The sequence below is a fragment of the Medicago truncatula genome, chromosome 8, assembly GCF_003473485.1.
Source record: "Medicago truncatula cultivar Jemalong A17 chromosome 8, MtrunA17r5.0-ANR, whole genome shotgun sequence".
Lineage (NCBI taxonomy): Eukaryota > Viridiplantae > Streptophyta > Magnoliopsida > Fabales > Fabaceae > Medicago > Medicago truncatula.
This window is the reverse complement of record NC_053049.1, coordinates 45,229,706-45,257,081: the sequence shown is the minus strand read 5'-3', so window position 1 is coordinate 45,257,081 and position 27,376 is coordinate 45,229,706. Positions and strand designations below refer to the sequence as shown.

Genomic DNA, 27,376 nt, shown 5'->3' with positions numbered 1-27,376 from the left:
TTTGTTTTTTATTACAGGTAAATACACACCTTTGAGTCATATAAATAAGAGAATTGCTATTTTCCACGAAAGGCAATTCCACGAATAGCACAATGGTGTGCAAATTTACTAACACAATTTTGTTTTTAATATAAAAATGAAATACACAAAAAGCGGATTTGGTGGAAAACATGGGTGGGTAATGCTATTCGCAGGTTTCGTGTTTTGCCATTCGTAGTAAAAAATATTTCCCTATAAATAAATAAATTAAATGCTAATTGATTGCACAAAAAGTAGAGTTGACGGTAATAGTTGTAGATGGAAATAATTTCAAAATGACACATATGTTTGATATTTCCCTAATAAAAAAAAATTTGATTGTCCTCGTAGCATAACTGAGTTGATCTATCCATTATTATATGTAGGGGTCGAAGTTCGAAGTCCGGACATCCCACTTATTCACCTTATAAGGTGAATTCTAGCACTAGGCTACCTGACAAAAAAAAAATTGATTTATTTCGATAGCTATTAAAAACTAACTAATCAATTTTGTGAGTTTAGATCGGTTGAGAGGGATATTACATATTATACACGAGGATTGAGGTTTAAACATCGAACACCTCTTTTCTTCACATTTAAAACGTGCGATCTAAATCATTAGACTACTTAATTAAAAAAAATGTTTATTTAAGAAGTTTATTAAACCATTAGTCAATCAACTATAACTATGTTTGTTACAAAAAAATGTCTACTAAACCATTAGTCAGTCAATCAGCTATTTTTTTTGGTTACATTTTGAGAGGGTTTAAGAGTCAATCAGCTATGTTTATTAAAAATAATGTCTATTTAAGAAAAAAAAAATGTTTATTTAATAAGGTATGTAGACATATTTGTAATTTCAAACCAACTAACTAATTAGTCAAAAAACTTAACTAATATAATTTTTTTAATGATTTTTTTTAAGGAATTTTTTTAATGATCTTAACTAATATTCATATATATGCGCGTGTGTTTATTTAAGAATAAATTTATCATTTTCAAAATACTTGACTTTATTTCCCCTAAAAAAAAAAATACTTGACTTTATTTCGTTTTATAGCATACTATAATTTAACATTAGGTAGGATTTGATTATATTTGGAATTGAAACAATATTGTAATTAAATAATTGTGTTCATTAACTAATTTTTCAATAACCTTATTCAGGAATTTCAACCAACTAACTAATTAGTCAAAAAACTTAACTAATATAATTTTTTTAATGATTTTTTTGAAGGAATTTTTTAATGATCTTAACTAATATTCATATATATGCGTGTGTGTTTATTTAAGAATAAATTTATCATTTTCAAAATACTTAACTTTATTTCCCCTAAAAAAAAATACTTGACTTTATTTCGTTTTATAGCATACTATAATTTAACATTAGGTAGGATTTGATTATATTTGGAATTGAAACAATATTGTAATTAAATAATTGTGTTCATTAACTAATTTTTCAATAGCCTTATTCAGGAATTTCAATAAATGTATCCACAATGTAATTCTGAGTTCTGACTCGAATCAAATTACAATATTAGAAAAATAATTGTATTTATTCAATAATTTTAATTGTATTTATTCTTATTTGAAAAATATAGTGTATAATTGGAAAAATAAATTACTCCTAATCATAATTATAGTGTGAATACATTTATTTGAAAAAAAAAAACCTTATTCCGACTTAAAATTCATAAACACTAAGCATGAATTTGCCACATCATTAGGGGTGGAAATGAGCTAGGGCGGGCTGGACTTTGTATGGCCTAAGTCTGACCTATTTCAAAATTTATGGATCTGAGTCTGATCTATTACCTATCATAGGTTCATTTTTAAGATATGACATTGCCTTTTTAAAAACCCGATGAAACCCAAAAACCTATTTAAAATCATATTTTACACTAAGGTATGACAACATGTATAAGCCTACTACTAAATATGCCAAAACTTATGAAGGCCTAAAGCACACAAATAGGCCTGCTACTAAAATGAATAGCAAAGCGGGTAAACAAGAATTTAGATAAAATAGTAAGGATATACTTTGAATAAAAGAATGATAAGTTATAAGCTCAAATGCTATTTGAAATAGCGTCTGAAAAATAAGTTATAAATTTGTGGTGAAAAGACCATTATCAAACATAATTTTTATTTTTTTTATTATACGAGCTTATAAATTATCTCTTATAATCTATAAATTATAAGCTAATTTCTTAGCCTTGCCAAACAGAGTTTAAGTGAAAGGAGGGAGTGTATCCATTGTTACAATTATAATTTTTAAATACTCCCTCTTGCATGAAATATTAGCAAAATTATCTAAATAAAAAAACCTATTTGGTCCGAATCGGAATAAATATATTTTGATTTTTATGATTTTTTTTTTCCATTTTTTTAAGGCATATAAGAGCATTCACAATGGAGACCATCACATTTGAGGTCTTAAACAGGTCCCATATGGATACATCATTTTTTTATTTTTTTTAATAATACTATCTAATAGGTACTCAACCACTCCAATGGAGATCATCTATCAAAAGGTCTAAATGAGTCCCACCAATAACTATTTATTAATGAAAAGTAACAAAATCAACTCAAATAATGATTATTTTATTGAAAAGTGGTGTGGAGTCCACTTAAGATTGGGGGTTTTAAGTTAGACCTTGAATCTTAAGAGACCTCCAAATTTTTTTCCTACATTAAAGGTACCTATTAGATACCGAATCTTAAATGATAAAGACCTACCAATATGGATCTCTAACAAGTTTATGAGTAGGTTCATATAAGCAGACTGGTCCTACAAGTGACGATGTCACCATCTCCTAAGTTGGATTAATCCACTCAAATATATATGATCTATTGGTCCCACGAGAAAGCTTGGTCTTTCTCTGCTTCTTGTTGGACCATTTGTCATTGTTGTATGAAGACCAGGGAGCAAAGATGAGGTCCTGTGTGTCTTCTTCTTCTCTCGTTTTTTTTTTCTTTAAAGAAAAAATAGAGGAAATAGTCACTTAAGTGTTTTTGATTGTGCACCTCGCTGTCAGAAAGCTTTATGATTTAGAATTAAATACAAACAAACATCTTATTCATTAATTTCCATTATCATTTTAGTGTTTGACGTTAAATAATTATGTTAAGTGATGATGTGAAACAAGTTTTACATATGAAGTGTCACATTGACTAAAGTGAAAATAGAAAATCGTCACTTTGATCCCTGAACCAAAAATCAATATCTCCAAATTGAATCTCAAATTCCTAAATGACACATAATTTCGTCTTTTGTTCAAAATCAATCTTCCATTAAACACAAACTTATTGTTAGGCCCTTGATTGTGCATACTTACTATCAGACAAGTCCCTGACAAGTTGTTAGTTTAACAGAATGCTACCTACTGACAGCAATAAGACATTAGTGCAAGAAGCAGGAAGGAGGCGTTACAACATTTGATTTTTTGTGTATATGTGTTAAAAGCTTCTAAACTATTATAACACTTACCAAAATAATTCCATAATTGAATACCAAAATGTTTCCATAACATAACTATTAAGTCATTAGATACATGTCAACCATAGAGTAATCAAATGATTGTACCACATTTGAGCATATAATTCAATAAGTCATTAAATAATAGGATTTTCATCATTTTTTATTGTTAACAATCATGTGAAGGCTTCATAAGAGGCCGATAGAGAAAACATTATCATTATAATTGTTATTATTATCATTTCATCTTCTTAAAGACACTAATAAGTTTCTTTTGTCAAAAAATACATGATAGACACACATGTATTTAGTTTTATTAAAAATAAGGATTTGAAACTGAAAGCATTATGTGTCATAGGAGGCGGATAGAGATGAAAAAGCTCAGGGCCCTCATATTGCTCCAAAGCAAGGAGCTTATGATACATGGTTGTTGAGAAGGAGCTGCCAAGTTTGCAATACAGAATAAAACATGCAAATAATAGAAATGTGATGTTATAGCTGCAACTTCATTATTCTATACAACAACAAAATGGCATAACCAACTTCATTGAACTGGTACATCAGAAGACAAAAATCTTTATAGCTTTGAAGGAAGAATATTAAATTTTGGAAATCAAGTTCACATGTCAGCAATGTTGCAAAGCAAAGAGAGAATCTAAATTCACATGTCAGCAATCAAGTTTGGAAATGCTACTACATTAAACAAGTGCACATAATAGACATGTACTAGTACTATGAACAACAAATATCAAAGTGTTCACACTTAACAGATCTTAACATATCAGCAATGATAAATATTGGTTTACTTGTAATTCATCTTAACAGATCAAGTTTGTGTCCAGTTCATTTAATTTATAATAATTGTAAATGAAAATGTTAATTTATAATAACAGATCAAGTTTGTGTTCAGCAATGAAAATGTTGGTTTACTATATTTCAGTTTTTATATTGTCTTTTGCCCATAATCACTTGTGTTTAATGAAAGATTGATTTTGAACAAAAGAGAGAATTAGATGGCATTTAAAGATTTGAAATTCAATTTGGGGATATTGATTTTTGGTTCAAGGACCAAAGTGACAATTTTCTACTTTCACTTTAGCCCTTGTTACACCTCATATATCATGTCATCGTAAAACCCGTGCAACACCATCACTTTACAGAATTATTTAACGTTGGTGAAGTGATAATAGAAGTGCATAGTCAGAGACTTCTTTGTATTTAATCATGAGTCAGTAACCTTTAAGACAGCGATGTACTGAGTTAGGACTAAAGTGACTATTTGCTCGAAAAAATATATTAAAAAAAACTATTTTTAGTTTTATTGAAAATAAATAAGTATGAGTAATTGGAAAAGAGTATAATTGATAAATTCTGCATAAAAAACAAAAAAATTATAAGCAATGAGAGAAAAAATAAAAGAAATTTTAAAAATTAGATTAGTGGTTGGAGGTGGTCCTTATGTAATAGGTATATAGTCTTTTTGAATTAAGATTCATTTGGTGTTTGCGGCTGAAATGTGTAAGTTGGTTAGGGGAACGAGGAAGGTGGTTGGAAGTGGCAAAGGAGGTGATTAGCTTTGGAGGAGGAGCAGATAAGGGAGTGCGGCATATTATTATCTAACTTTTTTTTTTTAGGATGGTGTGGAAGACAAATGGGATTGAAATATAGATCCTAATAAAGGTTACTTTGTTTGAGGTGTCTATCATATGTTGTCTTCTGTGGAGCAGATTAATCGATATGACATCTATGATTTAGTTTGGAACAAAGTGTCTCTTTTAAAGGTTTCTTTGTTCGCTTGACGGTTGTTACTAAACCGCTTAACAACAAAAGATAATATGATTTGTCGTGGAATTATACTTTCTAACTCTATTATTTGTTCGAGTGGTTGTGGGAAGGAGCGTTGATCATATGTTTGTGGGATGTGGTTTTCACATTAGCATATGTTCTCTCATTCATTAATGGTTATGCATTCAATCACATATTTACGACCATCTTATTCAATTTGGAAGTTTAGAAGGTGTTTCTAAAAAAATTAGGTCTTCATTACATTTGATTTGGTTGACTTTTGTACGAGTACTCGGAAAGGAAGGAAATTGTCGCATTTTTTCAGCAAAATCAGTACGTCTTACATCAGCTTTGTAATAAAGCGAAACTTTTATAGTTTTGGTGGTTCAAAAATAAAAGATACTCTTTTGGGTCCTGCCTTGCGCACTCTTGTGCAGGTCAGGATCTTCTCTTAATTTAATCTATTTCATTTTGCTTCTAAAAAAATACAGTTGTAGCCATATTTGAACACATATAGACTGTGTGTAATTTTATTTTTTTGAAGAGTACTGTGTGTAATTTGTATATGTAATAAATATTTAATTTAATGAAAACATTGACTAATCTTCTCCCCAACTAATTTTTTTTTTAATTAATTCTCTATTCTAAAAGGTAAGGACAAGGAATTGTGAGCTAGCAATTTAAGTTATTGAAACGCAAGGACTTGATATGGAAAAATAGATTTCTTTTAATGGCTATTAAGAGAAATTATTCCTTTTATGCTCAAGAAAATAAAATGAGACATTGTTATTTAACGGCTTTTATGCTCAATAAAATTATTCCCCCCCCCCCCCCTTTTTTTTTGTCAAAAAAAATTATTCCTTTTTTTTTAGACAATAAAACCGTTTTTCATTTATCTACCAAAAAAAAAACCGTTTTTCATTTCAACCATCCTGTCACTTTCTCCCTTCCCTGCATTTCATCAGGTTTGTTATCCAAAATCAAACTATATATATTTTTACGTGAATTTTTATCAGGTTTATATTAATTCATGTGTTTTTTTTTTTTTTTATTGTTTGCAAATTGATTACATATACATTATGGAGTTTGATGATTACTTTCTTCATTTTTGTGCAGCTTCAGATTAATTGAAGTGATAATTGTTTTCAGAATATCTCGAAAAGTAGTGTTAGATACAGACATTTTCTTGCATCAGAGGTTTCTTCATATCTTATTTTATTTTAAAAAAATTATTTTATGATTTAATGTTACTTCATGACTGTAGTTGATTGATTAATGTTTAAACCTTAGGAGATTAATGTTTAAACCTTAGGAGACTATGCAATTATGTACAGTTTTTGTGTTTGGTTACTTTATCATTTAGGTTCTTGTATATTGTCTACTAGAGGATCAAGAAAGAGAGTAGGAAGCTAACTTGTTTGGTTGCTACTGAACCAAAACAAGTCGAAGAATCCAAAATGGCGACGCCAACAGAAACATTCTTGAAGGATTACAAAATTCCCGATTACTACTTCGAAACTGTATGTTTTTAGATTATATTTCGTTCACATGATCATTACAAATTTAAATTTCTTTTTACATTTCTTTTGTCTCACGTTGCATCAACGGATTGCAGGTGGATCTAAAAAATTTCCTTAGGAGAGGAGAAGACAATAGTTAGTTCTAAAATTTCCGTGTTTCCTCGCGTCGAAGGTAGCATTTTATAGTTTCATTATTGACTTGTAACTTTTTATATATGCAGTATTAATCGTCCTATTTTATGAAACAGGTTCTACTCCCCCGCTAGTTTTAGATGGACAAGAATTGACTTTAGTTTCAGTTCATATTAATGGCAAGGCCTTGAAGGTATATATATATATTTTTGAACATCTAATGGAATTTCTTTGCCATCTTGCTAGTTTATCAAGCAAGGTTGTTCACTTTATATTTCCTGATTTCAGTATGTTGAATATTATGAATTTAATTTTATGCTTCCTATCTGAAACCTTAGGCGTTGTTCACTTCGGAAACACTTATACGAGTAGCAATCATGGATGATTGCAGTGTTGTGTATAATCATTTTAAACATATTCTCTTATGTTTATCTACAGGAGGAAGATTATCATTTGGATGCACGCCATTTAACAATCCAATCACCTGATCTTGAAATTGTAACCAAGATTCTCCCACAGAAAAACACGTCATTGGAGGTAAATGAAATTCTCTGGTTTTTATAATTGTATTCTTTTCTGCTTCAGTCACTTCAATTCAGAGTATGAACAGAGGGGGCGGGGGATGTGCTTACTTACTATGAATTTGATTTGTTGTAGGGTCTTTACAAGTCATCTGGGATTTTCTGCACTCAATGTGGGGCTGAAGGCTTCCGTAAAATTACATTTTATCAGGTTTGCATCTTAGAGAAGTTAATATGATGATCAAATCTTAACTTTCTTAAAATTTATTTCCAACATCAAATGAGAGTTTTTATACTGATTTTCCAGGATGCAGGTCCCATTGCCCATCAGGTGCGGCCACACTCTTATATCCAGGTTAGAATTTGGATATCTTTTGCTCAAACCCATTTGTCTCCAACCCCCACACCCCACATATGCCTTATAAGTTTGTATTTATATTTTATTTCCTTGTTTGCATATGCGCAACTTCTACACATGTAAGCTTCTTTTTTGTTAGAATTTCAGATTGAAATTTTACTCTAATTTCTTGTTCTATTGTTGCTAATTTATCTATTATCTTGACAACCTTTCATGGTTTATTCCTGATGCGGCCATGTCATCAATGTTAAAATACAGTTATGGTATCTTTGCGGTTTTTGTTGCAGATTTTGCTAGCTTGGTTCAGTTTCTCTGACCAAGATGTGGACCTGTTCATAATGATACCTTTTGTTTTGTTTTGTTTTGTAGGTCTATGAGAAGGTGTGATATTTACTTCTAAAATTTTCAATCCCTCCATGTCCATTAGTTTCTCGAGCAGTTTGTTCTTACGATCTTTTGTATCAGGGGGCAGAAGTTATTCGAATGTACAAAACCTTGTTGGGGAGTCAAGGTTTCCGAAAAGTAAGATTGGTTGTTTATCCAATGCCTACGTTAATCGCGTCCATTCAATGTCATGCTACTACCAATCTGATGTGTTTAATATAGAATTCAACTCTCATAGATTCTATGTACTTCAGGGCATGGATCTTTATTTTAAGAGACATGATGGGCAAGCTGTAATGTGTGATGATTTTTACGCTGCCATGAGAGATGCAAATGATGCAGATTTTGCCAATTTCTTATTATGGTTTGTATTTTGGGCTTCTTTTCCAGCATTATGCTAATTTCATACAGATCGATCAACTAATGGACAAGTACTCTCAAGCTGGGGCTCCTGTTGTCAAAGTAAATACTTCTTATAATCCAGAAGGACATACATTTTCTTTGAAAATTAGGCATACAAACTTTAACTTTTCATTTCTTTCTGATTGGGTTGAACGTAACCAAATTTTGACTTCTATTTTTGATTATTTATAGTTGATAACATGTTTGATGGGGACATTTTTGCAGTCAAGAGATACCACCAACTCCAGGGCAGTCAGTTAAGGAACCCATGTTCATTCCTATTGCAGTAGGTCTGCTAGATTCAACTGGGAAGGACATTCCTCTTTCCTCTATTTATCATGATGGGGCTTTGCAATCTGTTTGAAGCAATGACCAATCAGTCTCTACTGCAATCCTTAGAGTCACTAAGGTGGTTTGAAACTTTTCTTTTGATATGAATTTCCATGTTTTAAGCAGCTCTCCAACAACAGAAGTTTTATGTCCCGTGTCGACACCAACATATCTTCCAAATTTGGAAAAATTATTTTGCTACATATCAGTTAATTATATTACCATGTCACATTTCCCTTCACTCGTCAAAGTTGCTGAAAGAAATATCTTACTATTTTTGTTGAAATGTTATTGTCGATCATGGTTTTTCATCATTAATTTGAATGACAAATTTATTTGTATTCACTGCAGAAAGAAGGGGAGTTTGTATTAAATTATTAATTGATATCTTTGATAGGCTCGTTCCATCTTTGTTGAGGGGATACAATGCTCCTATTCATCTTGAATCTGATCTCACTGATGATGACCTGTTTTTCTTATTAGCTAATGATTCTGATGAATTCAACCGGTTTGTGTTCTTCAGAGTTGCATTTTGTTATCTGTAGAAAACATTGCATTTTTGTTCTTTTTGATTTGGTAGCATAGTGGAAATTCATTTACAACCATGTTTAAATGATGTAGATGGGAGGCTGGACAAATTTTGGCACGAAAGTTGATGCTAAGCTTGGTGGATGATTTCCAGCATAACAAACCATTGGTTCTGAATTCCTGTTTTGTTGATGGGTTCAAACGTATACTGTTCTGGACAAAGTATGCTAAGGAACCTGTTTTAAGTTTTTCAGTTTTTTCTCGTGGGATTTTGTAGCATTTGATTACATTGATTGGACATTATGCTCTTTTATTATCTAGGAATTTGTGGCTAAGACAATAACTCTTCCTGGTGAGGGAGAAATAATGGACATGATGGAAGTTGCAGACCCTGATGCTGTTGAGTCTTTCATCGGGAAGCAGCTTGCGAGTGAACTGTGAGATCAGAGTTCCTTATTATAGTATGCCTTTTTGTCCAAAGCTGCCTGGAATTATTAAAAAAATAACTTTAACTCTTCCTTATATGAATCTCTTAATTAATTTGTATGTTGTTTACCTTTTTGCAGGTAGAAAATAATAGGACAGGACAATATGTGTTTGATCATTCAAACATGGCCAGACGAGCTTTGAAGAATGTTGCTCTTTGTATACCTTTTATTTGTCTAGAATTTGCAACTTCTGTGTCTAAATCAGACCACATTCACCTCTATGTATAACAGCATTTCAAATAAATACAATAATGCTAATGGATATTATTTGCTATTAAAATCATTTGCTATGATTTTAATCATATAATAAAAAGAATGGTTTTATATAATTTTTTAACAATTTTATATAGAAGTTTAATTTTCATTCATGTTGGTAGCAGGTCATCTCTAATTTTTGTTTTTCTCTGATTGTTAGCTTATCTTGCATCCCTTGAGGATCAAGAATTCACGAACCTAGCACTTCAAGAATACAACTGCTACAAATATGACCGAGCAGTTTGCAGCATTGGCTTCCCTAGCTCAGAACCCTGGTAAAACTCGTGATGATGTTCTTGCTTACTTTTATGACAAGTGGCAGAATAATTACTTGGTAAATATCCATCTCTACGACTATTTTGAAGATAAATATTGATATTTTCTGTTAGGATTATGACGTTGTTCGATCTTTTTAACCGATTATATGGTGGTCGTAGTTAGCCATGATTCTTCTATTCTTTGGCAACATATCATTGTTAGTAACATGTAACTTATTAAGATGATATTTCCCAACCATTATTATGAAGAGAAGCTCTCCTCCTTTTTGGAACATTATCTAGGATGAGCACCGTTCCTCTCTTCACGCCTATAACTTTGCAAAATATTTTATGTTTTGACTTGCTGACTGCTATTGCAATTTCTTGCACTTGTCTACCCCAAAAATATGTACCGTTCCGTTTTTTATTTATTTATAAAACCGCTCCGTCCAACCTGTGAGTTTGTGTTATTACATAGTGGAGTATTTTAGATTGACAGTGATCTTCCTTTCCAGGTACTGAACAAATGGTTTTCTCTTCAAGCAATGTCTGACATTCCTGGTAATGTTGAGAATGTGCGGAAACTGTTAAACCATCCAGCATTTGACTTGCACAATCCCAACAACGTGTACTCTCTCATTGGAGGTTTCTGTCGGTCACCTGTGAACTTCCATGCAAAGGATGGGTCGGGCTACAAGTTTTTGGGAGATATTGTACTGCAACTTGACAAAATAAACCCTCAGGTCTTTTCACATTACCCATCTTTAAATTATGGGTTCTTCTATTCACATGTTATATATAAAATCTGTGTTTCTTCTCCTAAAAGCTTAAGTTTTTTTTGTTATATCTGGCTCATGACATTCTTTTAAAAAAAAAGTTGAATTTCAAAGAAAATGCTCGTTCTTATGAAGACTGAAAACACGAAAGCATATGAAGAGATTAGATTGGTTCCCTTCAATGCACGCTTAAAGTAATGTTTGCATTTCTTGTGTCTTTCATAATCTGTGTTCGTTATCCATATCTGAAGCCCAAGGGCTCTAGCATGATACAACATAAAACTTTCACATGCTTTCGTCTAACAACTTGCTTATTCTGTTTAAGAAAATGTTTCGTATTTTTTTTCTTTCACTTTTAATTTTTTTTTTTTCATTTTGTTTCCTGCTAAAAAAATTTTATGTGAAAACAAAATTGTTTGCACTGTTGGCTATACAAATATTTACAAGAAATGAAATTGAGTGAAACCATCGGATCAGTTTTACAATAAAAAATGAAGGTAGAAAACGTTTATAAAATATTTTGGTAAAAATTAGTTCGTGACAGTGTGTATTGTCAGTTAGATGGTCCTTATGTTGGATTGGATTTTTTCTAATGCAGACTGCCTCACACATGGTGTCAAACTTCTCAAGATGGAGACGTTATGATGATAACAGACAAAAAACTTGCAAAGGTAATAAAGTTATTATTTTGCCACATTAGCTGTAATTTTCTTAAACTATTTTTGAATAACATAATTTTGCTTCTGGCTGTCATTATTTTTATTGTGTTGTATTGCTGCAGGCCCAGCTGGAGAAGATTGTGTCTACTAATGGCCTATCTATCAGAGGATGTGTTTGAAATTGCTTCAAAGAGCTTAGCTGCTTAAAGTGCCAATGGCTAAAAAGAAAAACTACCAAGTTGTGCCTTTCAACCTGTTCTGGATTATTTTTACGTGATCCAAATATCTTGTACATGCTTGCCACAAATGGTAGCTTTTCACATGCATGCATGTCTCGTAATGGGGTGGTTTCCTTTACCTGAGTTTCATACAGATCTTCCAAGGATGTATAATGCAAGTTTATCTTTATTAGTTTTCTCGAGGTTTAGCATTATAATAAAAGTTAGATTGTGATAACTCCGATGTTTTTTTTTATGAAACCTCTGCAGTCATGTTGTTGATATCATTAGCAAAATATTTCTTTATCACTTTTAATTGAGGATTAGAGACAATAAATAATGTTTGACAGCAACAGAACATCTACGCTTCAATCGAAATCATGCTTCAATCGTAATGGGGTGGTTTTCTTTATATTGAATCCAAACATACACTCTGAAACAACATGCATCTACTTGAAAGGTAATTTTATAACATTGGTCTTGAGATTTGTTATTTATTCAGCTTATTGTGGCGGAAAGCGAATTTAAATAGGAGGAACCTCTAAACTACTAATGTATCAATTTCATGGTTCTGGAGGGCACCTTCCATCGTGATAAATTTGTAGAACATTGCACATTTAACGGCTCACATAACTCGCCCAAGGTGGGAGATATGTAATACTAGTTCACCCTATGAACTTGTGTGCAAGGATGCTTGGTTTAAAAACATAATTTTGAATTTCTATCACTATCCCCTCTTTATTTTTAATGTTTAGATCACTTACATTATTTATTTATTTTTTCACGAGGATCCAAATCCATCAAAATATAGTACTCAAGGATGTAAGTTTTAGATTGTTGCTACTAAGATTGTAAGAGTTATCTTGATGTGCTTTATTGATAATGAACACAACAATATTTAACCAAGTGGTCGTTAGTGAAAATTAGTTGGCACTATTCAAATTCGATATCTGATTGTAATAATCTTAGATGAGAATTTATTTATCTTCTAGTCGAATGCATGATTAACAGGACCATTTCCTTTGACAATTTATTAATCCTGTTTATTAATTTGTAGTGAATATTGTCACTTTTCACTCAATAATAACACATTTAGTTATTTAGCTTGTGGCCAAAACGAGACAAAATTCTCACCAACTTTTTCTCTTTCATTCAGAATCCTCTAAAAAAATTCTCAAAAATACAAAATCTTTGTTTTTCTTTACAACTCAACCATCAACTCACTTAATATACAATTTTTCTGTCTGAATGCAAATGTAATGTGACTTTGAAATATTCCTCGTTAAATTTTGGCTTTTTCGTTGCATTCAAGTCAAGATTTTTATGTATTGGCATAGTCTGGATTTTAAAATCTTACAATTCAAATTTACATCCGGATTCTAAAATTCAAACGTTGTTTTTACTAAGACAACCTTGTTTACTTAAGTTTATTACATAGCTTTACATATGGCTATTCCTCGTGATCCTTCCGTTGATGTGAAACCATACAATGCACCTCTAATTACGGATTGTCCCGTTGATGTGAAACTTGACAATGCACCTCCACTTGTGGATCATTTTGCTGATGTGAAACCTTACATTGCACCACCAGTTGTAGATCATCCTTGTACTGATTGCCACATACAGTTCACCGCGCTGGTAGAAATTTTACTTCATGAGATGGGTTGTTGAAATGGGTCCAAGATAAAGCAACCAAATTTTGATTTAATTTTGTTATCACAAAATCAGATTATGGGAGAAAAAAATAATTTGTTTTCTTGGGATTTCACCTTTTTGGTTTCTTTGCTTTTGCTTTTCACTATTTACTTCTAAATTACTAAAAAAGTGTTGGAAAAAGGGTAAAAGTGTAAAGAATTCATGATTGACCTATCTTTCTAATAAAATGCAGAAAATGGGGGAGGGAACATATGGTTTCATGCAAAACAAGTTACTAGGGTCTGTTTGGTTGACTTTTGCTTTTTTGTTTTTAAAAACTATTTTATAAACCAATATTTAAAAACTGTTTTTAAGAAAAAGAATTAAAACAAAATCCGCTTGATGATGGAAACTGCCAACGATTTTGTAGTGATTATCAGTTAGGTTATTACGAAATTGCCATTAAAAAAATGATTCTCGTGTTTTGTTAGAGAGAAAACTGGAATAAAAAACATGAAAACATCTAAAAGGTGTTTCCCTTTTTCTGCTTTTTAAAACTGAAAATGCGGACCTGTTTTGAAAACTGAAAAAGCGGAACTGTTACAAAATTATTTATCAAACAAGTTTTACTCTTTTTTAATTTTTAAAAATTTAAAAACTGTTTTTGAAAAGGATATCAAACACGCCCTAAAATTACAATAAGGTGTTTCCATATCTTAGAGAAAGTATGCTATTGCAAAACAAGTTAATAAGTGCCCTTAAATATTTTCTTAGAACTGAAGTAGCTCAATCAAATTCAGGTGTTTCCATCTCATTGACATTTTGGAGAAGACTGAGATGTTAGATTGCAAACCCATTGACACACCTATGAATCCAAATAATAGGATTATGCCAAATCAACGTGAGTCTTTTCAGACCCAGGTATCACTAAAGATTGGTTGGAAAGTTGAACTACCTTCAAGAGGATCCTATCTCCCCTTATATCTTTATTTTGGGTGCAAATGACCTATCAACTCGTATCAAACAAACTGAAACGAGGGGGCATTCAGGGTGCGAAAATCTGCAAAAAATACTCCAATTATTACTCATTTATTATTTGGAGACGGTTGTTTTATGTTTTTCAAGGACATCGACCAAAAGGTCGGGCTTGTGAAGAATATTCAATCTATATATGAGACAACTTCTTATCCGAGTTTTAAACCTTCAAAAATCAAATTTTTTTTTTTTGTAGCATAAATGTAAGCCAACACTGAAAGGTTGTTGTTGCTGATGTGCCTGGTGTTTAAATATGTTATTACAAACGAGCAAGTGCTCATGCCTTCCTTCCACAATCGGTAGAAGCATGAAGCAAACATTTATATTTATCAAGGATATAATTCTAAGAGAATAAATTCATGGAGTAACGTATATATTTCTGGGATTGCTACAGCCTCTCTTGACAGTTGCAGCGGTACTAATACAATCTTCTATTTGTGCATTTTTTGGTTTTGTTAATGTTGACACAAATGTTGTTTTTGCAATTACTTCTCAGAGCATTTGGAAACAAAGGAACGAGAAGTTTTGAGACAATATGCAATAAATATTGCAATAGGTTGTGGTGCACAATTTGCATTTTCAAATAGATCAAAAATTGGCACAACAAGTTGTTGGTAACAACATATCAAGTCCACACAGTGTAAGGGTTGTTTTTTCAGTGGCAAAAACCTTCCACAAATTGGTTCAAATGCAACATTAGTGATTCTTTTCATATGGCTAACAACTGGATTGGAATTGGCATGTGTACTCGACACGAAAATGCAATTATGTGTTAGCCAAGACGAAATGGATGTCACCACTTTGTAGTGTTGATGAAGGAAAAGTAATTGACCTTCTTTTATCAACGATATTTTTTATTATAAACATCATTTTCCCATGTTTTTTAATAACTCTACGGTAGAATTTTTAAGTAGATAAGTCAATGTGGTAGTTCATACAGTAGCAAAGACAACCACATTTTTATCTTTAGGCTTGTTTGTACTTTTTTTCTTTTGACAATGATTTTTGTACTTTAATTGAAACACCTTTTTATATCGATTCTATTATTAGAAAGGAATTGAGCCAATTATATCTTTATCTCTTAAAAAAACTTTTTTTTGTTCTAAGTAATTAGGACTATATTTAATTAAAATCCTTTTATTACATGTTTATCACAAATTAGAAAAATTAATTTTACATCAACTAATTCTACATCAATTGATGAAAAATGCCAAATTGTAACGTTGTGGTAAAAAAAACAAACCAAAAAAAGAAAATATTTTCTAGTGAACAAATTAAAGATTTAAAAAAATAGAAAATATTTTTCGAAAAAAAACCTTAAAATGAAGTTCTTCAAAAAAAAAAAAAAAAACTTAAAATGAAGGAAAAATAAATAAATGTTTGCTCTAATCTCTCTCTCTATATATACATTCTGATCTCATTTTATCCATCCTGTCACTTTCTTCCTTCACTGAATTTCATCGCGGAACCAGGTGAGGTGAAGCTCAAATATCAATTCTTCAAATTTTCAATCATTCTATTTTTATTTATTTATTTTTATTGCATAAGGTTTGGTTTATTATCCAAAATCAATTATATACCCGTGAATTTTCACATCCATAATAATCGAAAATTACCCTACTTATCCAAATCCAATTATAAGAATCAAAGTTCTGCGTCGTTAACTGATCTAGGAAAATCATCCAATTAGGGTTTCAATTCATGGCACGTTTGGTTCTTCCTTCCAAGACTCTCGCTTTTTCCAGGAAGAGTCTACTGGGTTTAATCTCACCTGCTCCTGTCCGTCATTTTCATCATTCTGTTGCTTAATTCAAATGTTTACAAGTTCAATTGTTGATTAATTCATTTGTCTTTTTTTTTGGTTTCAAAATTCATTATTTACTTCATTTTTTGCAGCTTCAGATTAATTCCAGTGTTAATTGTTTTCGGAACATCTCCAAAAGTAGTGTCAGATATAGACATTTCCTTGCATCAGAGGTTTTTTCCATTTTTTTTTTTTTTGAATATTAATTTTACCATTTAATATGTTGTTTTATGACTGTACTGAACTGATTGACATGACAATGACATTCACAGGTTGTTCTGCGAAAGAATTGTTGCCCATTTTATTCTTCTGTTCCGGTAAGTTTGTATATTTTCTGCTGGAACTTTAACGTCTAGAGACTCATTACGTTTTTGTGTTTGGTTAGTTTATCTTTATGTTCTTGTTATATTGTTTACCAGAGGGTCAAGAAAGCGAGTAGGAAGCTAATTTGTTCGGTTGCTACTGAATCAAAGCAAGTTGAAGAATCCAAAATGGCGATGCCAACAGAAATATTCTTGAAGGATTACAAAATGCCTGATTACTACTTTGAGAAAGTAAGTTTAGAGGAGTTTTTAGATTATGTTTCGTTCACACCATTGCCAATTTTAAAATTTTTTAAATTGTTTTGTTCCCATGTTGCATGGAACTATTGCAGGTGGATCTGAAATTTTCCTTAGGAGAGGAGAAGACAATAGTTAGCTCTAAAATTTCTGTGTTTCCTCGCGTTGAAGGTAGCCCTTTATGGTTTCATTATTGGCTTGTAACTTTTTAGATAAGCAGAACTATATTCAGCATCAATCGTCCTATTTTATGACACAGGTTCTACTCCTCCGCTAGTTTTAGATGGACAAGACATGACTTTAGTTTCAGTTCATGTAAATGGCAAGGCATTGAAGGTATACATATTTTTGTGCTGTGCACTACCCACTTTCTGAACATAATCACTGATGGAATTTCTTTGCCATCTTTTTTGACGTTACTCTGCTTTGCCATCTTGCTAGTTTATCAAGCAAGGATGTTCACTTTCTATTTCCTGATTTCAGTATGCTGAATACTATGAATGTAATTTTATGATTCCTAGCTGAAACCTTAGATGTTGTTTCACTTCAGAAACACTTATATAGGTTTTAATCATTGATGATTGTAGTTGCCCCCTCAAAAAAAAAAAAAAATCATTGATGATTATAGTGTTGTGTATAATTATTTTAAAGATATTCTCTTATGTTTATCTTCAGGAGGAAGATTATCATTTGGATGCGCGCCATTTAACAATCCAATCACCTCCTAGTGGTAAATATGATCTTGATATTGTAACTGAGATTCTCCCACAGAAAAACACATCATTGGAGGTAAATGAAATTCTCTGGTTTTTATAATTGTATTATTTTCTGCTTCATTCACCTCAACTCAGAGTATGAAGAAACGAGAGCCGGCGGGGAATGTGTCTACTTAATATAAATTTGATTTTTCGTAGGGTCTTTACAAGTCATCTGGGAATTTCTGTACTCAATGTGAGGCTGAAGGCTTCCGTAAAATTACATTTTATCAGGTTTGCATCTTAGAGGAGTTAATATGATGATCAGATTTACTTCCTTAAAATTAATTTCCACATCAAATTAATGTATCCTAATAACCTATTGTCCAACAGGATCGGCCTGATATAATGGCAAAGTATACAGTTCGTATTGAGGCAGATAAATCACTGTATCCAGTATTGTTGTCTAATGGAAACCTGGTTGGACAGGGTGACTTGGAGGTGATCTTTTATTGAATTGCATAGGCTTCATTGGTGGTTAGTTAACTATTCATGGACATTAATTATGTTTTTCTGCAGGGCGGCAAACATTATGCTGTTTGGGAGGACCCCTTCAAGAAGCCTTGTTATCTGTTTGCCTTAGTCGCTGGGCAACTGGAGAGCAGAGATGACACATTTACTACCCGCTCAGGAAGGAAGGTGTCCCTTAGGATCTGGACACCGGCAGAGGACGTACCTAAGACTGCACATGCTATGTATTCTCTGAAAGCAGCTATGAAGTGGGATGAAGATGTCAGTCATTAGCTGATTTTCACTTTTATTTAATCAGATCAGCTATTTAGATTACAAATACGCGGTTTCTATTTCTGAAGAATTTTTCTGTCTTGTATGCTTTTCAAACAGGTTTTTGGACTTGAATATGACTTGGATCTCTTCAATATCGTTGCTGTCCCTGATTTTAATATGTAATTTCTGTCTACCTTTTCTTTTGTGAATTTCTACAATGTAGCCGTACATTTGTTGCGCGCACTTTGTATATTTTATGAGATGAGATAGCATGAAGAGATTACGGTGCAGAAAGTAATATTGTTTTCTTGTTTTTGTAATGGTCAGGGGCGCCATGGAAAACAAAAGCTTGAATGTACGTCTCCTCATCAGCTGGTCTTGATGGGCTGTTTGTCTTAACTCTGACATTTATACTTCTGTTGGCTTGTTTGTAGATTTTCAATTCCAAGCTTGTATTGGCTTCTCCCGAGGCTGCTTCAGATGCAGATTATGCTGCAATATTGGGAGTTATTGGACACGAGGTTTGTAACTATCACATATCAGCAAATGTGGGGGATTTTTAATTTTTGATACACTCAACTTGCTTGGCTTTTGTTGATTGTTACTGAAGCTTATTTATTATCTATTATGCAGTATTTCCACAATTGGACTGGCAACAGGTGGCTCTTCTTATGATCTTGCTGTCCTTTCAATATGCTCTTGTTATTGTTCATTTCTTTTTCTAATGCCTTTTCCTGCTCGTATTTTGGGTTTATATCAGAGTGACATGTCGCGACTGGTTCCAGCTTAGTCTGAAGGAAGGTCTCACCGTTTTTCGTGATCAGGTACTGCCTCGTTGACCTCAGTTGCTATGCTTCAATCAGGGCATTGGCAGTACTTTTCTTCCGCTGAGTATTTTAGTATAACGAGCTGCATCAATTATTGGCAGGAATTCTCATCTGACATGGGAAGCCGCACTGTAAAGCGTGTTGGTGATGTTTCAAAACTTCGAAATTACCAGTTTCCACAGGTTACTTATCTTTCTTATTTTCCTTTTCTAATTATTCGCTTGTTTTACTTCATCAATATTATTATAAGGGTTTCGCTAGTGAGTGCCCCTGGGGCACTGTTTGAGGATTCCAAATTAAGAAATTAATCATTAAAAAAGTCAAATAGTTCAATTTTCAATGCATTGAATTCACAATTTTTCGTAAAAACTTACCATTTAAGGTCCTTAAAGAGTACCCCGGGGGTACTCGTCAGCATTGCCCTTTTTATAATTAATATTTTTTTACTATTCATTTAACTAGAATTCTGATACCTCTACACTGATTTTCCAGGATGGAGGTCCCATGGCCCATCCAGTGCGGCCACACTCTTACATTAAGGTTAGAATTTGGATACCTTTTCCTCAAATCCATTTGTCTCCAAAACTCCCCCTAACCCCTTGATATACATGCCTTGGAAGTCTGTACTAATACTTTATTTTCTTTTTGACAGATGGACAACTTCTACACTGGCAAGCTTCTTTATTTTTAGAATTTCAGATTGAGACAATATCATATTTGAATTTTACTCTACTGTTGGATAATTTCTTGTCTGTTATTGCTAATTTACCTATTATCTTGACAACCTTCCATGGTTCATTTCTGATGTGGCCCTGTCATCAATGTCAAAATACAGTTACGGTATGTTTGCGGGTTTTGTTGCAGATTTTGACCTGTTTGGTTCAGTTTCTCTCAAGAAGATATAGACCTGTTCCTAATGATATATTCTTTTTTTGTTTTGTAGGTCTATGAGAAGGTGTGATATTTACTTCTAAAATTTTCAATCCCTCAATGTCCATTAGTTTCTCGAGCAGTTGTTCTTATGATCCTATGTAACAGGGGGCTGAAGTTGTTCGAATGTACAAAACCTTGTTGGGAAGTCAAGGGTTCCGAAAAGTAAGAATGCTCGTTAACCATATTACTTGCAATGTCATGCTACCAGCAATCTGGCGTTCTTAATTTAGAATTCAAATCTCACAGATTCTTTGTATTTCAGGGCATGGATCTTTATTTTAAGAGACATGATGGGCAAGCTGTAACATGTGAAGATTTTTACGCTGCCATGCGAGATGCAAATGATGCAGATTTTGCAAATTTCTTATTGTGGTTTGTATTGTGGGTTTTCTTTTCCAGCATTTTTATGATAATTTCATACTGATCGATCAACTAATGGACAGGTACTCTCAAGCTGGGACTCCTGTTGTCAAAGTAAATACTTCTTATAATCCAGAAGGACATACATTTTCTTTGAAAATTAGGTATACAAACTTCAACTTTTTATTTCTCTCTGATTGGGTTAAAGGTGATTAAATTTTGACTTCTGATTTATGATTATTTATTTATCTCCGTTAACATGTTTGATGGCGACATTTTTGCAGTCAAGAGATCCCGCCAACTCCAGGGCAGTCAGTTAAGGAACCCATGTTTATTCCTATTGCAGTAGGTTTGCTTGATTCAACTGGCAAGGACATTCCTCTTTCCTCTATTTACCATGACGGGGCTTTGCAATCTGTTTCAAGCAATGACCAATCAGTCTCTACTACAATCCTTAGAGTCACTAAGGTGGGTTGGAACTTTTCTTTCGATGTGAATTTCTAGTCTAATGTATTAAGCAAGTCTCTTGATAAGTTTTTGAAATATGTACCATAGCAGGTGAATAATAATCTGTGATTGCGTATTCCCCTTTTCCTTGAAGAGGAAATACCTTTCTTCCTTTTCGAGGAGAGGAAATAATCTTCCACTCTTAATTTCAAAGAGAATTCGGAGAGAATTTCCTAACTAACTTTTATCACAAATTCTGGTATTTCACTGTATGAATAATTCTGTTATTAATCAGCTTTATATATGAAGCTGATAGTTACCTGCAATAGCAGGTCAACCTATATCTGACAGACACATGTCAGTCACTAGACAGCTGTAGATAACTGTCAAGTGCCAGATATATTCAGCTAGCTTAACTGGAACTAAGTCTAACTAATTCCTGAACTATATACTTAACGGAACAGCTTCTCTTATACACCCCCCTCAAACTCAATGCGGGTTTGCAGTCACATTGAGTTTGGAGCACATGAGATGAAACTTTGCTGTAGAGACTGGCTTGGTGAGAACTTCAGCCCACTGATCTTAACCAGGAACGTGCACAACTGATAGCTGTCGGGCTATAACCTTTTCTCTGACAAAGGAAAGATCTATTTCCCTATGCTTAGTTCTTGAGTGCAAGATAGGATTGTGAGCAAGCAAAACAGCTGACTTTCATTGCCTAACTCGGTCTGTTCGAACTGGTTCCCTCTACTTTTTTATTAAGAGATGTATTTATTATGGGATGTATATGGAGACGAGGGTTGTGTTTTCCAACAACAGAAGTTTTATTCCCCGCATAGTCTCTAAATTTCAGAAAAATTCTATTACCATATTATCAGCTAATCATTTTCTATTAGTATACCTTTTTTCAAAATTTGTCCTTATCACACTTCAGACGAGGGTTTACTTTTCTTTTTTAAATTACAAGCTATATAACATGTTTTTCTAAAATAAATTAAGTGTGATTGAAGTATTATATGATCGTTTATCATGTTATTGTTTTAATTTTTTTAAAAACGTTTCATAGTGTCCATAATTTTTAAAAACGAAAATCAAACCCTCCCCTCTCTTCCCCTCCTAAACCCTCCATCCAAACACACCCTTATATTCTCCCTCTTCAAATATACTTTTCTAACTCATCTCTTCCGGTATCCACAATCCAAATTGTGAACTTCATAATACATTCTTTCCAATTGACAAATTGTTTCTCCTTTCTCCCACTTCCTATGTTTTCTCATTTCTGGATCGATTACTCTATGTAGTAAAATTTTGAATATATTCTAATCTTGATAACAGATATATTACAATGGAAAATAATCAATTTTCTCATATTGCAAATTACGATTGTCTTATCTTATGTCTATAATTTTGCTTTGATTTGAGGTGAAGAAAGCTATAATTTGATTTGATTTGAAGTGAAGAAAAATGAGTGCAAAATTTTAAAATAGAGTTACTGAAAAAAATGATTGATTTCTTTATCTGCCTGATATTCCCCAAACAATTATAGTTATTTGTTGAAATGTATGCATATCGTGGTGGGACTTTTCACTGTTCTTTTGAATGACAGATTTGTTTGTATATCCTGCAGAAAGAAGAAGAGTTTGTGTTCACTGATATCTTTGAGAGGCCTGTTCCATCTTTGTTAAGGGGATACAGTGCTCCTATTCGTCTTGAATCCGATCTCACTGATGATGATCTGTTTTTTCTATTAGCCAATGATTCTGATGAATTCAACCGGTTTGTGTTTTTCAAAGTTGCATTTTTTATTTTATTTTTTACAATTATTTTGTTATTTTTTATTTGATAGCATAATGGAAATTCATATACTGCCTTGTTTAAATGACTTAGATGGGAGGCTGGACAAATTTTGGCACGAAAGTTGATGCTCAGCTTGGTGGATGATTTCCAACATAATAAACCATTGGTTCTGAATTCCAGTTTTGTTGATGGGTTCAAACGTATACTATCTGACTCAAGTCTGGACAAAGTATGCTAAGGAATTTCTTTAAAGTTTTTCAGTTTTTTCTTGTGGGATATGCTATCATATGATTGCATTGATTGGACATTTTATTTTTTGATTATTTAGGAGTTTGTGGCAAAGGCAATAACTCTGCCTGGTGAGGGAGAAATAATGGACATGATGAAAGTTGCAGACCCTGATGCTGTTTATACTGTTCGGTCTTTCATCAGGAAGCAGCTTGCGAGTGAACTGAGATCAGAGTTCCTTAAAACAGTATGGCTTTCTGTCTGATTCTGCCTTGAATTTTAAAAGAACTAACTTATCTTTTTGATAAAAAATGACTTTCAGTCTTCCTTGCATGAATCTCTTCATTAATGCAAATGATTGTTTCCCTTTTTGCAGGTTGAAAATAATAGGAGCTCAGGCGAATATGTGTTTGATCATTCAAACATGGCCAGACGAGCTTTGAAGAATATTGCTCTTGGTAGTATACCTTTTATTTTTGTAGTATCTGTAATAGTATGTAGAATAGATACAATAAATGTTAATTGATATAAAATGCTAATTCCAATCATTATCTATTATTGTAATCCTAACAATAAATAGCCTGGTTTTATTTTTTTATTCAAACAATTTTTTATGTAAGATACATTTTCATTCATTTTTTTGCAGATCATATCTAATTTTTGTTTGTTTGATTGGCAGCTTATCTTGCATCCCTTGAGGATCAAGAATTCACCAACCTTGCACTTCAAGAATACAAAACTGCTACAAATATGACCGAGCAGTTTGCAGCATTGGCCTCCGTAGTTCAGAACCCTGGTAAAACTCGTGATGATGTTCTGGCTGACTTCTATGACAAGTGGCAGAATGATTACTTGGTAAATTTCCATCTCCGACTATTTTGAAGATAAATATTGATATTTTTCTGTTAGGATTATGACATAGTTTGATCTTTTTAGCTGAGTTTGTGATCGTGGTTGTTGGCCATGTTTCTTCTATTCTTTGAGAACATATTATTGTTGATATATGTAACTTCTTATGATGATGTGAGGCTGGATCACACTCAAGGTGCACTGTCACTGCTATTTTCCAGCTATATTATCCATGAAAAGCTCCCTGCCCCTTACACAATTCACATTATTGTGAAGAGAAGCTCTCCTCCCTTTTGGCACATTATCTAGGATGAACACCGTTCCTCTTGACACCTACTATAGCTTTGTAAAGTATTTTATGTTTTGGCTGGCTGACTGCTATTGCAATCTCTTGTACTTGTTTCACCCAAAAATATGCACAGTTCAGTTTTTTTATTTTATTTATAAAAGTGCTCCTTCCTACCTATCAGTTTGTGTTGTTATATAGTGGAGTATTTTAGATTGATAGTTTATACTTGACCTTCCTTTCCAGGTAGTGAACAAATGGTTTGCTCTTCAAGCAGTGTCTGACATTCCTGGTAATGTTGGGAATGTGCGGAAACTGTTGAACCATCCAGCATTTGACTTGCGCAATCCCAATAAAGTGTACTCTCTCATTGGAGGTTTCTGTGGGTCACCTGTGAACTTCCATGCAAAGGATGGGTCGGGCTACGAGTTTTTGGGAGATATTGTACTGCAACTTGACAAAATAAACCCCCAGGTCTTTTCACATTACCCATCTTTAAATCGTTCTTTTATTCATATGTTATATAAAAACTGTCATGTGCTTTTCAGCTAACAGCTTACGTTTTTTGGGATGATTGGTCATGACATTGTTTCAGTGCATCCATCTATTACCAAACTGTTTAGACTTATTGCTTTCATTCTTTTAAATAAATTAAATCTCCAGGAAAATGCCCATTCTTATGAAAACTGAAATCCTGAGAATTTGAAGAGATTTGATTTGTTCCTTTCAATGCACACCCAAAGTGATGTCTTTTAAAGACGGAAGTAACCGAACTCTGTTTCTTCAAAACATTGGCACATTGTCTTTTTGTATTTCTTGTGTCTTTCATAATATTTAGCCGCACTCAAATTTCAGTACAATGTTGGTTAGTCTGTTTGTTATCCATATCTGAAGCCCAAACGGTTGTTGCATGATTTAACATAAAACATTCATATACTTTCATCTAACAACTTGCGTATTTGGTTTATGAAAACATTTAGTTTTTTTATTTTCTGTTTTCGCCATTGCTCTTTCTTCTTTCTTCTTTTCATTCAGTTTCTTGCTTGAAAAAATGTTTACATGTATCAGTGTAAACAAAATTGTTTACAATGTTGGCTATACGAATATTTTCAAAAAAGGAAGTTGAGTGAAACCTAGGGGGAGGTTTTACAATTAAAAATGAATGTAGAAAACGTTTCTTATACAATCAGACCCTAACCTTTTGGGAAAATTGGTTCATGACAGTGTGTATTGTCAGTTACATGGTCTTTATGTAGTATTTAAGTATTTATTGGATTGGATTTTTTTCTTATGTAGGTTGCCTCAAGAATGGTGTCAGCCTTCTCAAGATGGAGGCGTTATGATGAGATCAGACAAAAACTTGCAAAGGTAATAAAGTTATTATTTTGCTACATTAGCTGCAATTTTCTTAAAGTATTATTGAATAACATAATTTTAATACTTGCTGTCATGATTTTTTAAAATAATTGTGTTGTATTGTTGCAGGCCCAGCTGGAGAAGATCATGTCTACTAATGGCCTATCAGAGAATGTGTTTGAAATTGCTTCGAAGAGCTTAGCTGCTTAAAGTGCCAATGGCTGGTAATCAAAACTACCAAGCTGTGCCTTTCAAACTGTTCTGTCTTATGTTTTAGCTAAAACGATCGTTTCTGTGATTCCAATATCCTGTGCGTGCTTGCCGCCACTGGTAGCTTTTCACACGCATGCATGTCTCATATTGGGGTGGTTTCATACCGATCTCCCAAGGATGCATAATGCATTATTTATGCAAATAAAATAAAGAACGGAAGTTTATCTTTATTTGTTTTCTCGAGGTTTAGCATTATAACATACGTTAGATTGTGATAACTCTGCTGTCCTTTTTATTTTTATTTTTGTATTTATGAAATTTCTGCTGTCCTGTTGATATCATTACCAAAATATTTATATTTGATCGATCAATGATCATAGAATCTTATATTTGAACCGCCTTCCGCATCACAATAGATGATGATTGATCATCTATGCATGGTTTAGGGTTGGAACCCCGGACACCACAAAAAAAAAAAAAAAAGATGATTAGTGATCATCTATTATAAGTTGTGAAGCCCCGATACTTCAAAATGGATGATGTATTGTATCTGGGAGTGGTTATGGTGCATAAGGAAATCATCCTTATGCACCGTGCATAAATCCCAACATAATTGCTTCCTACACCCCCAAAGTGAGCCAAAACCATTTTTGTTCAAAATAAAAGAAATCTGATGGTTGTGATGTGTTTATGCACGGTGCATAAGGAAATAACTTATGCACCATAACTTTTGCCATTGTATCTCCTGCTTATCCTACACCAATACATGCCCGATACTTTCCAATACGTATCAAGAGAGTATTTGAAGATTAATTTTTTTTTTTTAAATAATTATCCGATACTTATTAAAAGAGTGTTCGATAATTATCCTGCACCGATACCTATTCCGATATTTCGCAATTAATGTTAACTAGATAAGCCTCTTCTCTTATGGGCTGGCCTTCCTTTTGTTTCGATGAATGGATTGACCATGAGCTTACAGTGCCTTGTAGAAAGCATAGCCTCATTGTTTACTCACGAAGATTATTTTCTTCACATAGATCTCGGGATATGAGACCTCTTAATTCTGGAGTACCGATGTGTTCTTTTATGGATATAGTGTTTCTTGTTTGGATCAATATAGTATAACATTAACAATGTACATTTTAGATATAGTATAACACTAATTGTGCTCTTTTTGAGATATATTGTGTATGTAATTGACTAATCATCACTCTCTTAATCGTCATAATTATTTATATTAATGTTGATGTGCTACGAGCCTATGACTGAGATTTTTTTTAGAGATATGACTGGTTTCTTTTGTTTGCTAATATATCTTCATATTAAAAAAAATGGTTATAATTATATTGTACATTTAATTATATAATTTTTTTATTAACGTATCCCAGTCGTATCGTATCTTGATTTTTGAAATTTTTCCGTATTGGTGCAGTATCATATCTCGTATTCGAGC

General features: G+C 32.8%; 1 protein-coding gene and 1 pseudogene across 4 annotated transcripts; both read left to right on the top strand.

The window, feature by feature from the left end:
* The first annotated feature begins 6,535 nt into the window (after window positions 1-6,535).
* LOC25502065 (puromycin-sensitive aminopeptidase-like) lies at window positions 6,536-12,230 on the top strand (annotated as a pseudogene).
* Window positions 12,231-16,138: 3,908 nt separating this feature from the next.
* Window positions 16,139-26,261, top strand: LOC25502063 (puromycin-sensitive aminopeptidase). 4 transcript variants are annotated; one of them, XM_024771968.2, is made up of 33 exons: window positions 16,208-16,251; window positions 16,470-16,558; window positions 16,676-16,756; window positions 16,856-16,900; window positions 17,003-17,137; window positions 17,239-17,314; window positions 17,403-17,479; window positions 17,819-17,932; window positions 18,058-18,132; window positions 18,232-18,339; window positions 18,418-18,630; window positions 18,742-18,803; window positions 18,952-18,979; window positions 19,059-19,145; window positions 19,258-19,283; window positions 19,385-19,448; window positions 19,553-19,633; window positions 19,944-19,991; window positions 20,104-20,122; window positions 20,287-20,291; window positions 20,395-20,406; window positions 20,490-20,546; window positions 20,647-20,756; window positions 20,828-20,908; window positions 21,029-21,212; window positions 22,819-22,967; window positions 23,079-23,217; window positions 23,317-23,463; window positions 23,593-23,674; window positions 23,896-24,071; window positions 24,598-24,825; window positions 25,648-25,719; window positions 25,837-26,261. In XM_024771968.2, exons 2-33 carry the CDS (start codon window positions 16,481-16,483, stop codon window positions 25,915-25,917), a joined length of 2,940 nt encoding a protein of 979 aa, XP_024627736.1. In that variant the 5' UTR covers window positions 16,208-16,251; window positions 16,470-16,480; the 3' UTR covers window positions 25,918-26,261. The 4 variants fall into 4 exon arrangements, with proteins under 4 accessions (XP_024627737.1, XP_024627738.1, XP_024627736.1 ...); XM_024771969.2 differs by lacking the exon at window positions 16,470-16,558 and having other exon boundaries at window positions 16,139-16,251; XM_024771970.2 differs by lacking the exon at window positions 16,470-16,558 and having other exon boundaries at window positions 16,179-16,256.
* The last annotated feature ends 1,115 nt before the right edge of the window (window positions 26,262-27,376 follow it).

Coding starts and splice junctions, on each gene's coding strand:
- LOC25502063 (XM_024771968.2), top strand. CDS start 16,481: ATGGCACGTTTGGTTCTTCCTTCCAAGACTCTCGCTTTTTCCAGGAAG. Junction 18,804..18,951: donor GCTGTCCCTGATTTTAATAT/GTAATTTCTGTC, acceptor TGTAATGGTCAG/GGGCGCCATGGAAAACAAAA. Junction 23,675..23,895: donor TTTGAAGAATATTGCTCTTG/GTAGTATACCTT, acceptor TTTGATTGGCAG/CTTATCTTGCATCCCTTGAG.